This window comes from Natator depressus, chromosome 6 (genome assembly GCF_965152275.1).
Source record: "Natator depressus isolate rNatDep1 chromosome 6, rNatDep2.hap1, whole genome shotgun sequence".
Taxonomy (NCBI): Eukaryota; Metazoa; Chordata; order Testudines; family Cheloniidae; genus Natator; species Natator depressus.
Genome location: NC_134239.1, coordinates 52,329,521 through 52,345,625, shown reverse-complemented (window position 1 = coordinate 52,345,625; position 16,105 = coordinate 52,329,521). Strand labels below are relative to the sequence as shown.

Sequence of the window (16,105 nt, the reverse complement as noted above, 5' to 3'; positions counted from 1 at the left end):
GGGGCCCCAGTGACATATCTCAGGGACTGAGATCTGGCCACAGCAATCTACAAGCCCTCTCATAAAGGAACAGACTAGAAGAGACACCACAGGTATTGCGCTTGAGGAACCCCATGGGACAAGGTTAGCACTCTACCCTGTACTGGACACCTACCTAAAGGCTAACTTGGGAATTACTATGTTCACCCTTGTCTGTATGCAACTAAGCTATTGTACCTAGTTTATTTGCATCCTTTCCTTCTTGGCAGCCCTAGTAAAGAATCCTCTCATTTGAGCCATGTGTGAGTGCTTATTGGGATCCCTCCAAGATAGTTTACACGGCAGAGTGCAGATCACCCTCTGCACTGGCACATTCCTGGTTTGGTTTTCCAAAGCATTCCTGAAACCCCACTGGATGGGGGAAATTACACTAGGAAACATTTGCTCTTTAGTAGACAACCATCAGCAGGATGCTAGTACTGGTCTTGTTCCTGAGTGCAAAGATTAAGGGGATGTATTCAAATGAAGCTGGTTCTCTTGGAGGACTTCTCTGGCACTGACAGTTAGATTAGAATAGTATGGCTACTCTGACTTCTAGGTGGGATTTTCAAAAGTACACAGCACTAGCCTCACTCTGCCCCCAGTGAAGTTTTACCACTAATGATGAAGATTTTCAAAGACACAAATGACTCATTTGACTTTCATTAGTAGATGGGTGACACCTAATGGCCCTTTGCACCTTTGAAAATTTCCTCAATTTCAATAGGAGCAGAGCTAGGACAACTGTGAGTGCTTCTGAAAATCCCAACACCTGTATCTGTGGTGCACCTGCTGAGATAGAACTTAGCTAGCAGTGTCACCTAACCAGATTTCAGCAATGCTAGCTCAGTGTAGGCATTCCTGAGAGTTCAGGACCTGTTTAATAACCGGCTTATTGACTACTGACCGTGCATTGAACAATAGGAGGGTTTTCTTCCTGCAGCACTACAAAAATATTTTGGAGGCTGCCAAGAGGAAAATAGTAAAGTGTGACTTTGCTTTTTTCTATAAAAAAATTACATTGTAAATTATTAAATGGCTTTAGAACAACAGGCACAAATGGATGTCTCACTTCATGCCAAGAGCACACCTACGCTCATAATGCATAATAAATGCACAAGTCTATCTGCCTTATTTTTAATTTCAAAATTACATTTTCTAATAACAACAAGAAGCAATCTGTAATGCATTTCTAAGGCATGATTACATACATGTCTCATGCATTTACAATCACTCATGCATTGTAACACCACTCAATGTGCAGTGTGGATGGAGCATTTTCTAAGAACTTAATGATGGCCTCAGGGTTAGTATACTCAGAAATCAACTCTCCCAGTTAATTATTAATCCCCAGGGGCACCTCTGTGCTCCAGTCATTATTGTATAAAAATCGTGACAATACCATGGCCACAGCCCTGCAGTCCTCACTTATATAAGTAAAGGCTGCAGTAGTAGGCCAATATTACTAGGAATTAATGAAATAAGCTGCACTTTACACGTCAGAGTAAAATAACAGAAAGGTTTCTCTCTCCGCTAATGTATGGCTCAAGATTCTCTGAGTGTTTCCTACTGCCTATATATCCTGCTTGGACACTGGACTTTGCACTGTTTTTTTACAACTCCACCAGCTTCTTTTTTAAAAGACAAAATAAAATGACACAAGGGCATTCGCCACTTATTCCCCTCAAGACCATCCCTTTTTTCAAGCCAATGAAACAACTTTGTATCTCACTAGAAGACCTCTCCTAAATATCCTACAGATGAGATGGTTGGTTTCTATCTGAAGGCATCCTTCTTTTCCCCAAAATAACAGAAACAGAAAGCTGAGTAATTGAAAAAGCTTTACTTTTTTAAAAAAAAAAGATCAAAAGTTAAACAGCCTGCTTTAAGGACTGAAAGAGAAAAGCTCCTTTTGAGAGCTATCGAGTCACAAAAGGATGTTGGTGAGCCCCAGAATAGTTTGGCCTGAAGCTCTGATTACTTAGTTAGCCAGATGCTTCCCAAGTCTATGCATTTGGCAACATAAATTTGATACATAAATGTCTATCTCATCTCATTTTCATTTCTATTTTTCATCAGAGCTTTGTGCCACTCTTTCATCTCACCCCTAATATTTCTTGCTTTGCAAGAAGTGTCAGACATATGTTTTACAAAATCTAACTGAGTGTTTCATGGAACAAGAAGGCTCGACCAAAGAGAGCTTTCTTTGGACATTTCTAAGTCACAATTTTAATACACATGAAACAAAAGTTTTTCCAAAGGTTTCTTAATGTTTCATTATTCTGCAGGAATGGTATCTCAATTTATTTTGATACCAGGCAAACTTCCAGCTGATCACTCTTACCAGGCCACCAGGGCAACCAGTTCTTGTTTCAGAAATGCAACAAATGTAACACTGGACAAGTAGGGGTCCAATCCAATTCTCAGTGAAGTCAATGAAGAAGAATCTCAGTGACTTCAATGGAAGAAGGATTAAGCCCATGCTATGTAAGGCTGACATTCTATGATCCTCCTGGTACAAATCCATATCAACGTACGAAACTGCAATGTGGCCTAGTGCATAGAGCACTGTGCTGTAACTCAGGAGACCTGGATTCTATTCCTGGCTCTGTCACTGGCCTCCTAGGTGACCCTGGGCAAGTCACTTCATCATTCTGTGCCTCTGTTTCCCCATCTGTAAAATGGGGATAATAATACTGACCTCCATTTGCAAAGCACTTTGAGATGTGCTGACTAAAAGCACTGTATGAGAGCTAGGTATTATTACTATACTGTAGAGCATAGCCACTCAGAACTTCATGGCAGCAATGAAGATAGAACTCAGTCTTCAGCTCTAAAACCTCAGCTAAAGGAATGTCTTCGTTAGCCTTATAGGGCCTATGATACATAGAAGAGCAGTTCCAATCCACAAAACATACACAGAAGCTCATTATACTATGTTGATTATATATTTTCTGAGGGCACAGTTAGTCCCTTGATTTCAAAAGGAAAAGCTATTCAGATCAAATGAACAAATAAGCAATCAAGTGTAATTTCAACAGATACAGGCCTTTCATCTCCACAGGTAGTACTCCCAACCCCAAATAACCAACCAGTAGCACTGTCCCTTTCCCCAAACCAAAGTTCAGGCACTCGGGTCATGTGAAGTACTGTCAGATACATTTTTGTTGCCAAGGCCCTTCCATTCCATTTCATTTGATGAAATGTTCACAGAAGCAATGTGATGCTAGATTCACGACTGAAAAGGAAGCAAAAGTCACAGGGAAGAAAAAAATCCAAGCAACCCAGGGCAGCTGAAAATGCATGCTGCAAACAAAATACAAGATATGCTATTATGTCTGTAATGAGGCTACACCATATAAATTGGGGATTGATTTTAACATTATGGTGGTAGCCTAGGGCACAGTCCCTCTGGGCTGGTGAGATTTACTCTTGATTTGTACATACTAGCTAGAGCAGTCCATAGCTTCCTTACCACATTCATCTCAGTAACGGGCCTCCCCTGAAGCAGTTGCAGTAGAGATTATAAATAAGTAATTTAAAAACACTCCATCATAAACTGGACTAAACCTAAAGAAACTACATTTTGTAGACATGTTTTGGCTAAATTCTTTTGTCAGTGGTCTGAAAGCCAGCCATTTGTTTGTCCTTCCTTGTGAAGGAGATGGGGGAAGAAGGAGGGACCACATTCCAGCCAGTGGGAGGATCAGTCTGCCTTCCCCCTGGATAAGCAATAATTGACTCATTATTCACAGCCATATTTCTCTACCTTCCAAGACCCAAATATACCACATTGGCATTTATAACATGTCACAAAGGCCCAAAATAAAACACAATAAAAAGTAGCAAAGCAGGACGCCTGAAATAATGCGGGGATTCATGTATTTGACTTGCAGAAAGTCTTCCAAACTCAGTTTTACTTTTCATAATTTCCATTGCCAATATCTTAAAGCAATGAAACAACAAACAGGAATGGGTGAGTGGGAAAGCAAAATATGAACCTCTAAGGAAGTCTTGATAAGTCTATAGGGGGGAAGGAATGATGAGATTCCCTACAATAGCGTATGGCCCATCTACAACTGCTACTAGCAAATATCTCCAACAGCCAGAGCTGGGACACTAGATGTGGAGAGTTCTGAGCTACTACAGAGAATTCTTTCCCAAGTGTCTGGCTGTTGGGTCATGCCCACATATGGTCATATTTGGGGTTGGGGCGTAATTTCCCCCAGGTCAGATAGACAGAGACCCTGGGAATTTTGCCTTCCTCTGCAGCGTGAGGCACAGGTCACTTGCTAGTATAACCCAGAGTAAAAGGTGGATTCTCTCTAACTTGAAGTCTTTAAATCAAGATTTGAGGACTTGAATAACTCAGCCAGATGTTATGGGTCTAATACAGGCGTGTGGGTGGGTGAGGTACTGTGGCCTGCAATGGTTAGGAGTCTGACTAGATGATCATGATGATCCCTTCTGGCCTTAAAGTATGTGAGGTACATAAATTATAATCAGGTATCTCTGAGAAGTAGGTGCCAGGCTTTATAAACACATTAGTATCAGAGAAGTGTATCCAACTTGATGTGCTCTCTCTGCCCATCTATCCAACCTTTGTATTGTTTAAAATAATTGTCATCCCATTTGGACTGGCTTCTCCTAGAGATGCCCACTGGTCACCCACCTATTTCAAAGAATAGTGAAATCAATTATCACAAAGTCAGAGAAGAGTGGTATCAGGATTATCTGATAATTTCCTGACAGTGAAATCTATTAAATTAAATAGTAGCCAAAGAAGAATGACGAAAGCCCTATAGCTTGAAATATTTTAAAACAAGACTAGAGCCAACAATCAATATAATACTGTAGGGAATCTTTTCCGGGATCTTTCCTGACTAGTCTCCTCTGTATCATATATTATATCTCCTTCCATAACAAGGACATTTATGGGGCTGATTCGCCTCTCATTGATACCAGTTTTAAGACAGTGTACCTCTGCTGACTTCAATGGAGTTATTCCCAATTTATACTGGTGTAAGTGAGAGGTGAATCAGGCCCTTCTAGATCTCTCCCTCATACTCCTTTGGTCTTACCCAGACTAGACCATAGGCAAACAGCAAAGATTACTTAGCTACAGATTTTCATTGAAAGTTCTACTGCAACCGATAAGGGTCTGATTCTCCTTTCACTTATGCCAGTTTTATTCTGGTGTGACTCCACTGTCCCAGACCCATAGCTGGTGTAAATCAGTGTTCCATGAATCTGGCCAATTGATTGTGTTGGAATTACTTCTGAATGTACTGGTATGAATAAAGAATCAAATCCTAAGTATTAGACGTTGACTGTTCTGTCCAAGTGCTTTATGTTTAGTCCTTTCCTTTTGAGGTTCTTTGTCTTGTTTGTTTATCATCCTGCAATAACAAACTGATTGCTGCTGGCAGGTACAATTCAACCACTACTGACATACCTACCTTATTTTAGTGTACTACACTACTTCCGTAACAAATGCAGCTCTAAATTTACAGATGCCTAACTATTCTCTTACCATATCAATGTTTCTCCTTTTTCCTTATGTAACCTAAATACAATATCTAAAAAATAATTCCTTGTCTATGCTTTGCATGTTGTCAGTGTTTGGACTTTGTAGAGGAAACATTTCCTGTTTGTGCCACTTTTTTGCTCATCTGACCATTTTTTAAAAAAATATATTTTTCTTCCACGGTTCAACAGTGATGTTGCTAAAAACTTTCCATATTTGAATATGCATCCACTCAGTTGAATCACCAGGCACATGTTCACCTGACCATTTCAGCTTCCTGAATGGGCAAGATCCTACCTTTTCCAACACAGAAACAAACGTCTGTGCCACAACAATGGCCAAAAACAATTCTGTAAAGGTTCAAAACATCCAAGACAAAACTATTATGTCAGAACCTCAGCTGATGTAAATCGAAGTAGCTCCTCTATTAATGGAGCTACATCAACTTACATCAGCTGAGGATCTGGCCCAGGCAGGGTTAAAACAGTAGATCATATACATAACTCTGGCTAAAAAAATCAAGTTAATGGTGAGTGACTATGTGGCAAAACCCAGGAGCAACTTCTTAAAGGTATATATTGTACAATTTGCATTGGACTTGAGAGTTTATATGCACATGTGGTTGGGATATAGACTCTCTCCAGAAGTTGGCTGGGAGAAATTAGCTTGCTCCCTCTGTCTACAGGGTGATCTTACCATTGCTTGACCTGACCGCAGGTGGGCCAGCTGTGGGGAAATAATTAATTCCCTCCAAAAAAAAACACAGTAAGAGGGGGAAAACTTTCTTTAGGGAAAACTGGGCACAAATCTGTCAGGGAGCATCAAGAAAAAGGCTCTCAGAAGAAGATGAAGGACACCTAAGGGTAATTACCACTTCTTCTCTTAAACTTGACTGACAGAGCCACAGTTTAGATCTTTACTTTCACCTTGACTGCAGGAAGCCTGGTGTATTTGTCTTTGGTTCCTAAAGGCATTCATTAAATTAACTTTTCTGTTTTATAACAAAGCCTACCACAAGCTTTTAAGCTCTACTTGAGAAGTTGGAATCCTTCTTTGTTTCCCCAGCACAATTCCTAGCTGCTAAACATGTATATACACTGGGAACTGCCAAGGAAAGAGAGACAGTAGAATGGTTGAGTGATACGCTAACAATATTCAAATAAGAACAGAGACTGGCTTGAAAAGTTGTATGTAGATCTCATAAAGGTGGAATTCAATAAACTGGTAGATATCTCAGCTGTTTTCATTAAGCATTGCATGTATTGTCGAAATTGGATGTAATTTAAATGGCCCAATCACCTGACACTAATAGTTCCACACAATTTCTTTCTCCCATACCAATTACTATCATAGAAAATATGAGACAAGCAGGGAACAGGATAAAAAGAAGAAACAGACATGATTTTCAAAAGTGATTAGTGATCTGGAGTTCATCAATTTTGAGGTGCCCAATTTGAGACACCTTGATTTAGTTTGGGAAATCTTGGCCAGTGTGTCTAGTGTCTACTGCACAAGACTGGGATTATGCTCCTGGTTTTCCCACAGATCCACAATATGACTCTGGGAAATTTTGTTTACCCTGTGCTTCTATTTGCCCATGTGTAAAAGGGAATGATAATATTTCCCTATCTCACCCGGGTGTTATGAGGCTTAGCTAATTGACATGTACAAAGCATTTTGGTATCATTGGTGGAAGAGTGCTCTGGCAGACCAAACTATTGTTACATACTATGTATTACTATTTCATAAATAGGCATACTACACAACCATACAATGTATAAAACAGTAGAAAGAGATTTATAGCAAAATATCCAAACCAGAAATGACTTAATCTGCTCTAAATCTTTCCTTCTGGAAATAGAAAAAAGTCAGTTATGCAACCAAGCTAGCAATGTTTTATCTTTTACAATTTAAAACAAAATAGTAACTTTTTTTAAAAATTGTTTGATTATAATATGTAGAAATCCTACACAACAGCAAGAAACAATTGCTGACATGCACTTTTGAGAGGCAGTGCCATTCAATGGCCATTAGCAGCTACCACACTAAATCTGCCCCGACCCACTTTGCAAACTTAGGCTAATAACTTTCCTACTCTTGGCCTCCGTTTCCCTGTCTGTAAAATGGAGATAATGCTATTTACCTTCCCTTGGTAAATATTTTTAGATCTAAGGATGAAAATCAGTCAGAGCACAGATAAGCTATTATTGTTGCAATATGAATCTATTACAGCCCATTGTATCCACATAGCTGTTTTTTAACTTCAGGGCTCTGTATGATATTTGCTTTTACACCATGATGAAAGAGATTAGATAGAGTTTGGGCAGTGAATTTATGATCAATAGAAAACTGCAACCCTTTTTTTCTCCCCACCAATTATTTTCCAATGATCCAGCAAAACTCATCAATAAAAAGCTCTGAATTGAGGCTGTTTCCCTATTTCATGCCCTGCTTAAATTCCCTGGGGATGACAGATTAATTTAATTAGCTTTATTGAACTGCCTAGTTGCTTTTATTGGCAAAACCACTCACACGAGGCCTACTACAAATTTCTCTTGGGGTTAATGCCATCCTATTGTTCCATTTTTTAAATTAAAGTAAATTTATTGCTGTCCCTTGTGTTATTTTCAGCCGTGCTTCATGCTGTTAAACTCACATGTGTAAAGGACCTTCATAGCCACTTATGCTGAAGTTTAAACTTGTTGTTTTTTTTAAACGTGGTTAACGAAAAAAAGGAAGCAGACAGATATTGCTAAATGGAGTGTAACTAACTACACCACTCAACATCCACTGGGGAATTAAAGTAACCTGATCACAACAGCACAGAAAATGCCTCTTAAATGCCACCTGGAAGCACAAAAGTGGCCGGTCAGTTTCCAACTTCCTCTGCTAGCCAGCCTGCTGCTGGGTGCAAAAGTATCAAAACAACAGTGTTGAGGGTCAAGGTGGGTGAGGTAATATGTTTTATTGGACCAACTTCTGTTGGTGAGAAGAGAAACAAACGTCTCTCTCACCAATTGAAGTTGATCCAATAAAAGATACTACCTCACCCACCTTGTCTCTCTAATACCCTGGGACCTACAAGGCTACAACAGCACTGCAAACAGCATTGGGGGTGTCATTCTATTAGCACACAAAAAGGACTTAGTTTTCTTAATGCATCTGATCAAAAATCAAAGATCCAAACTAAACCCCTATATTTGGAATGTGAATTATAGAACATATAATAACTATAATGGACTGAAGTATCAGGTTTCAGAGTGGTAGCCGTGTTAGTCTGTATCAGCAAAAATAACGAGGAGTCCTTGTGGCACCTTAGAGACTAACAAATTTATCTGGACATAAGCTTTCGTGGGTTAGAACCCACTTCATCAGATGCATGGAGTGAAAATACAGGAGCAGGTATAAATACATGAACAACGCTTCCTCAGCTCTCATCCCCTTACACTGCTACTCTACTTGCACTACACTGATAACATCTTCATCATCTGGACCCATGGGAAGGAGGCCCTTGAGGAATTCTACCAAGATTTCAACGATTTCCACCCTACCATCAACCTCAGCCTGGACCAGTCCACAAAAGAGGTCCACTTCCTAGACACTACAGTGCTAATAAGCGATGGTCACATAAACACCACTCTATACTGGAAACCTACTGACCACTATTCTTACCTACATGCCTCCAGCTTTCATCGAGACCACATCACACAATCCATTGTCTACAGCCAAGCTCTAAGATACAACCGCATTTTCCCCGATCCCTCAGACAGAGATAAACACCTACAGAATCTCTATCAAGCGTTCTTAAAACTGCAATACCCACCTGGTGAAGTGAAGAAACAGACTGACAGAGCCAGAAGGGTACCAAGATGTCACCTACTATAAGACAGGCCCAACAAAGAAAGTAACAGAATGCCACTAGCCATCACCTACAGCCCCCAACTAAAACCTCGCCAGTGCATCATCAAGGATCTATAACCTATCCTGAAGGACGATCCCTCACTCTCACAGATCTTGGGAGACAGGCCAGTCCTCGCTTACAGACAGTTTCCCAACCTGAAGCAAATACTCACCAGCAACTACACACCACACAACACAAACACCAACCCAGGAACCAAAGCCTGCTACACACCCCGGTGCCAACTCTGTCCACATAGCTATTCAAGGCACACCATCATAGGACCTAACCACATCAGCCACACCGTCACGGGCTCATTCATCTGCACATCTACCAATGTGATATATGCCATCATGTGCCAGCAATGCCCCTCTGCCATGTACATTGGCCAAACCAGACAGTCTCTATGCAAAAGAATAAATGGACACAAATCTGACATCAGGAATTATAACATTCAAAAACCAGTCGGAGAACACTTCAATCTCTTTGGTCACTCGATTACAGACCTAAAAGTGGCAATTCTTCAACAAAAAAACCAGACTCCAATGTGAAGCTTCAGAACTGAAATTAATTTGCAAACTGGACACCATCACATTAGGCCTGAATAAAGACTGGGAGTGGTTGGGTCATTACAAAACCTAAACCTAATTTCCCCAATACTAATTTCTCCCTTCTGTTACTCACACCTTCTTGTCAACTGTCTGTAATGGGCCACTCTTTTACCACTTCAAAAGTTATTTTTCCTCCCTTGGTATCCTGCTGTTAATTGATTTATCTCATTAGACTGACCTCACACTTGGTAAAGCAACCCCATCCTTTCATGTATTTATACCTGCTCCTGTATTTTCACTCCATGCATCTGGTGAAGTGGGTTCTAACCCACGAAAGCTTATGCCCAAATAAATTTGTTCATCTCTAAGGTGCCACAAGGACTCCTTGTTCTTACAATGGACTAAACTTAAACACAGTATCCAAACATCCTCAAATTCAAATTCAGATCAGAAGTTAACTACTGACAGCCTCTCTATATACAACAGGCTAATCCAGATGCTGGATCAAAACACCTCCACATTTTCAGAAGAGTGATTTAAAATCCAGATGCAAATTTTGCAGCTTGGACCATTTCTAATTTTTCTCTGTGTTTCTGTGGAAGGGAGGAAGAAGATATTTTCTGCTCTAGTGAACTTCCCATTCCACTCTGAAGTTAGAAAAACAAGCAGATGCTGTCTTATTATTTTGTACCAGCAGATTTCAAAACATGTTTTTAAAGCTGGAAAAGGCAGTTAAAATATGTGACTTTTTTTGCTCAAATTGAAAGAGATGTGGGGCATAAATCAGCTCTATTGAATGGTCAGTATTGAAAATATCACTCATCTTCCAACCTAAATAAAGCTGTGTCACCAGTTCTATTGTAAACCCACTTTTCGCATGCTTCTAACTCAGGCCCTGATCCTGCAACTGGATCTCTGTACCCACGCAGAGCTCCACTGACATGAAGGGGATTTCGCCAAGCCACGAAAGTCCATCCAAATGGGTCCAATTGCACTATCAGAGTATTGTTGTTAATATTTGCTCTGCACTGAAACTTAAGATAGAAAGGTCCTACAGCCTGGAAGTAAATGTTAGTTTTTTATTTCTATTTCATCAATTATATATTAAAAATTTAAGTGCAAACGAATCAAAAGAAATGCATATACTATCATGAGCACAACAGGTTACAATGAAACTCGGAAAAATATAAACAAATATGTTAAAAGAAATATGATTTATAAAAGAATGTTGCTTTCCACTGCCTTTATTATGGATTTACTCAAATCCCATTATATAAGCAGGCAGTTGTATTCTGCCCATGCTGAAGCTTCTGAGAGCCCTTCAAGGAGAACACAGGAGTTTCTTTTTACCAGAAACAAACTAACCACTAGACTATATTGCCTGTCTGAAGGTCCATCAATGCCCTAAACGCTACATGCCCCTTGTTAATGCTATCTTTAGGATGAAGGAGACACGTGGGACAGTATTCACAGGAAAACCATAGGACTTACTGGAGCTGCAATTTAGCCTTCAAGTGTCTACGCACTGTAGGGGTCAATAAAAATGATTACAATCTCTACCAATTAAGCATGGAGTGCTGCCATATATTGTCAATTTTTTAAAAGATGATATATTAAAAAAAATCTAGGTCATCTTTTGTAGGAATGCTGACCTTTAAAATGCTGAGTTCACTCTTTTTTAAATGACATGTAACCATCTGCCATTGTTATCTGATCTGGCAGAAGTGAGGTATGACACTTGGTTTCTTGAACCCTCACACTGCCACCAGTAGTATGCATGTTCTAATATCGATTCAAGCTAGCTCTGCTTAGGAATCCCAAAATTAAACATTTTTAATTTCTTGTACTAAACACCTGGCTTTTTTCCCCAAGCAAGTTAGCATGGCTCCATGGGCTACTTACAACAGACAGAGTTACCACTACATAAATCACACAAAACTGCGGAAACAGGCCGAGAATCTTAGCCTTCCACTCCAAAACTATAGACCTGGACCACTTGAGCTAAAGGAGAATTTCCTTAACTAGGAGTAGTAATAGATCCTCTACCCTTCCTATAGAGCAGCCAATAGAGGGTAACATCACACATTCAGATATATATATAGACAGTATTATAAAATATTAGTTTCCTTTTATTGGGATCATAGCCTTTATCATAGCCATAGAAAACAGGAAGTACCAAGGTCCATTAATACTCAGCTTTCTACAATTCCAAGAAACAGGTTTTGGAATACAAAACCAAGAGATGACCCCTACATGCATACAACGGGAAACTCCTGGATGACATACTTGCCGAAAGGCCCCTTCCTCTGGATCTCCCAGTGTATTTTGTCTTGCCTGTCTGTTTAGATCATGAGTTCCCAGGGACAGAGATTATCCATTCTTCAGTGTTTTGTTGGAGCTACTGATGCTTAGCAAATAAGGACAAAATAATGTATTAATAATAGGCAGATAGAGCCTTACAGGATGCTTGAGTGATAAAATAAAAAACCTCTAGGGAAAATTTTCTCCTGACCCTAAATCAGGAAGGCAGTTTGACCCCATGCACATGAACAAGAATCAGCATGAGTAAGTATCTAAACACACAGACACCCTGAGATACCAATGGGACCCAAGTAACTCTCTGTGATTTGTTCCCCTAATTTCCCAGCAGTCTGACCACCAAAGAGCCATTAGATGGGGATCACTTGCAAGAAAAATTGTTTTTAAAAAGATGTCCATAGTCCACATGTTAAGAATGTGTGTATACCTAAGTATCTCAATTTGCACACACAAGGGCATATTTGAGTATGTAAATAGGTACTTAGAGGTCTAAAAATGTATATGTGAAATTACTGAGACTGCAGACGCAAACTAGGCATTTTCACATGTACATGCCTGGTTTGCAAAAGTATAATCACATTTACAGTGCATGCAAATTTAATCATACAAATAAATGTGCAAAACATCACAGTCTTTTATTTTTACATCTGGCCGAACAAGGGACTTGAACTGGTGCTGACCTAGAAGCGAAAAGCTCTGAGCTTCATTGTCAGATATACCTTAGCTACCCCAGTTGCCCATTTCATTAAAATCCAAATGGCTCTTTTTCATGATATTTGAGTTCCAAAGAAAGAAAATAGGAGTCAAATAGTTTAAAATGCATTTTTGCACTGTTCCAGCTCTTAAGGCTTTGTGCTTAAAGTGGAATTTTTGCAGGTCATTAGTTTATAATGTGAACCGGTGCCTTTGGGTATTCTGAAAGGGGTGGAGGGGGAGCAACCCAAGTTATTTTGTTTAGAAATGCAGTTTCCTGGGCTGGTACAATCATTTATTTCAGCTAGAACTTCAGATACGTTTTATACACACATTTAGAGCCAGATGCTGTGTTGAGAACCAAGGTGAATGAAGTACATGCTGTGGCTTTCTGCAAGCGATATGCACCCTGTGTCTTGGATCTGAGCTCTCCCCAGTGTAACAGCTGTACATAAAGAAGTTTGTTTCAGACCAGACCCTAGTATTAACCCTCTTATCTGATACTGCCAGTGTCTCACCTTCTCGTTAGTTTTCTGGGAGTGGGAAGGCTGGCATGGAAGCACTGCTGAGACTATTTCCACTCCCCTGACTGATTTTTCTGCTCTAGTGCCTGTGAATGACACTCAGTTCTGTCTGACAGACAAGGACAGAGCAGGGTTCTGAGTGCCAATCAATGGAGCATGCCGCATGGTGTAATTGGAAAATACTCTGCTTCTAGAATAAGATGAAAATATCACTCTTAATAGAAAGCTGTGGCCAAGAGCAATGTAATTGGGGAATATTAAATTGACATACTCATTTTGTAAGGCTAATTTAAAGAACCCAGGGGTGCAGTTCTTACCAGTGACGAGCCTGAGCTATAGAGTTTGAATCCAGATCTGAACTTTGCTAGAGTTTGTGGGTGTTTGGATCTCGGAGACTGTTTCAGCTCCACCAGCTATGCTTACTTCATTCAGAAAGCATGAACGTCTGAAAGAAACACTTTAGCCTTTCATTCACTAGTGTTCCTTCACCATAATCAAATCCTTCCTTATCAATTGTCGATCTAAGTTATCCATATGACCAGCTCAGTGCATAACACAGATTGCAGAACACATGTAATCAGCACTTATAATGCCAATCAGAGTGTCTGAATAACACAACCATAAGTAAGGAAATTTTTAGTAAATTTCACAGCAGAGAGGAGGGAGAAAAAAAAACTGTAAGTCGCAGAAAGGTCACCAAACAATATAGTTTTTTTTTCTACAGCATACACAGGAATATAGTGCAGATAGTGAAAGGTGAGACCCAGAGGGTAAGGGATTGGAGAGAGAGCCCATCACACATTCACCCTGCAGCGGCAGCTCTTGTACCATAGGGCTGGGCCCAGCTCCCCGCACCAGGCATTGTGACTTGTCTTACTGGGTCAGGGCACCACTCAGGTTTGGCCCCACCCCCACCTCCACCCCTCCTACATGGAGATGGAGTGGCAGACAGGCTGAACCTGCGCCCCTGTGCAGCAGTTCACAACACCATTTGGTTGGGGACCCAGCCAAATGTGTTTTTAGCAGCCATTTCCAAGATTTCACAAACTTTACAGTGGCCATGGAAAGCATGAATTTGAATAATTTCCATGCCAAAATCATAGCCCTAACCATGAGTCACAAGGCATCTTTTATTATTGTGTATCTTCCTTGGGTTCTTTATCTTTCGTGCATTCAAATTTTTGGTCCCCTCCTTATTAGTGATAAACTCAAGACAGGTATTGAATCACCCAATAAAATCTGACTAATGTGGTCAAAATTGATCAAAATAAAGGAACAAAATTTTGCTATTTTTATTAACATTGTTCCTGAGGGATTGATAAAATCAATCAGAAAGTCAAACCAACCGGCAATTGAATTCAGTGAAATGCACTATATTTTGTGGTCAAAATTTTCAAACATGGGGAAACTAAATCCATATTAAGAAAAGGAGGACTTGTGGCACCTGAGCATAAGTGAGCTGTAGCTCACGAAAGCTTATGCTCAAATAAATTTGTTAGTCTCTAAGGTGCCACAAGTCCTCCTTTTCTTTTTGCGGATACAGATTAACACGGCCGCTACTCTGAAATAAATCCATATTAGGGGACCTACATAACAATGATCTGATTTCAGAGGTGCTGAACGCCCAGACCTTCCACTGATGTCGCCCAGGGTTGGAAAGTCTAGCCTGCACTCTTCCAAGCAGCCTGCAATCTTCTACCTTCCTAAACTCACTGAACTGCATGCCCAACAAAGATTCAGAACTTTTTACAATACACATCTAGCATTATGTCAAAACCAACAGCCTATAAAGCAAGTGAAGTAAAGTTGTGGGTAGCAGTGTGGTTGTGAATTCCACCGGTACTGTATCTTAAAAACACAAAAAACCTGGCCAACCTATTATCATTCCACTAGTACCTGGAGACCCCAAACAAGACTGAGACCTCATTGTGCTAGGCACTGTACATACAGAGAGAGAAAGAGAGAGAAAGAGTCCCTGCCCCCAAGAGGTTATAATCTAAATAGATATGGCAAACAAAAGGTGGCACTAACAAAACTAAGGCACAGAGAGTTGAAGTGACTTGCCCAAGGTCACACCGTAGGTCAGTGGCAGAACCCAGGAAAGAACCCAGTAGAGCACCCTATCCACTAGATAACACTGCTTCTCTTTATGCTTACACTCTCTCTTCCTTTCTCAATATAATTTGTTATGGGAAACTCTAGAAGCTGACATACCTTTCCAAAGATAAGTGAACATGCTGAGAAATTCTTCATATGTCTGCTCCTGGCTATTAATAAACTGATGGAGGATACTGTTGTTTGACGGTTGCTTTTCCATCATCCATGACCATGACAGTCAAACAGGCATACCTGTTCTAAGCGGATTCTTCTGCAATGAAAAAAGGGAGAACTATATATAATAACAAAGCCTTTTTTATTCTGCAGGCAGAAAACAAATCAGAGGGTCTTTTAACTTCGGAGGGAGTTTCTCTAGTTAGCATAGAGCAGGTAAGCACTGGAATTCAGAGAATCAGCTATTTCTCTCCTTCTGTAGGCCGTGATTCCTTCACTGGGGTTCCTGGGAGGCACAGGGAAA

At 40.2% G+C, this 16,105-nt stretch overlaps 1 protein-coding gene across 6 annotated transcripts in view; it reads right to left on the bottom strand.

The window, feature by feature from the left end:
* IFTAP (intraflagellar transport associated protein) overlaps positions 1–16,105 on the bottom strand; it is a 58,742-nt gene that overhangs the window by 26,722 nt on the left and 15,915 nt on the right. For all 6 annotated transcript variants that reach the window (XM_074955286.1, XM_074955285.1, XM_074955291.1 and 3 more), the window contains one exon: positions 15,745–15,898. In XM_074955286.1, coding sequence (XP_074811387.1) covers positions 15,745–15,850 — 106 coding nt within the window. In that variant the 5' untranslated portion in view covers positions 15,851–15,898. The remainder of the gene's footprint in view (positions 1–15,744; positions 15,899–16,105) is intronic.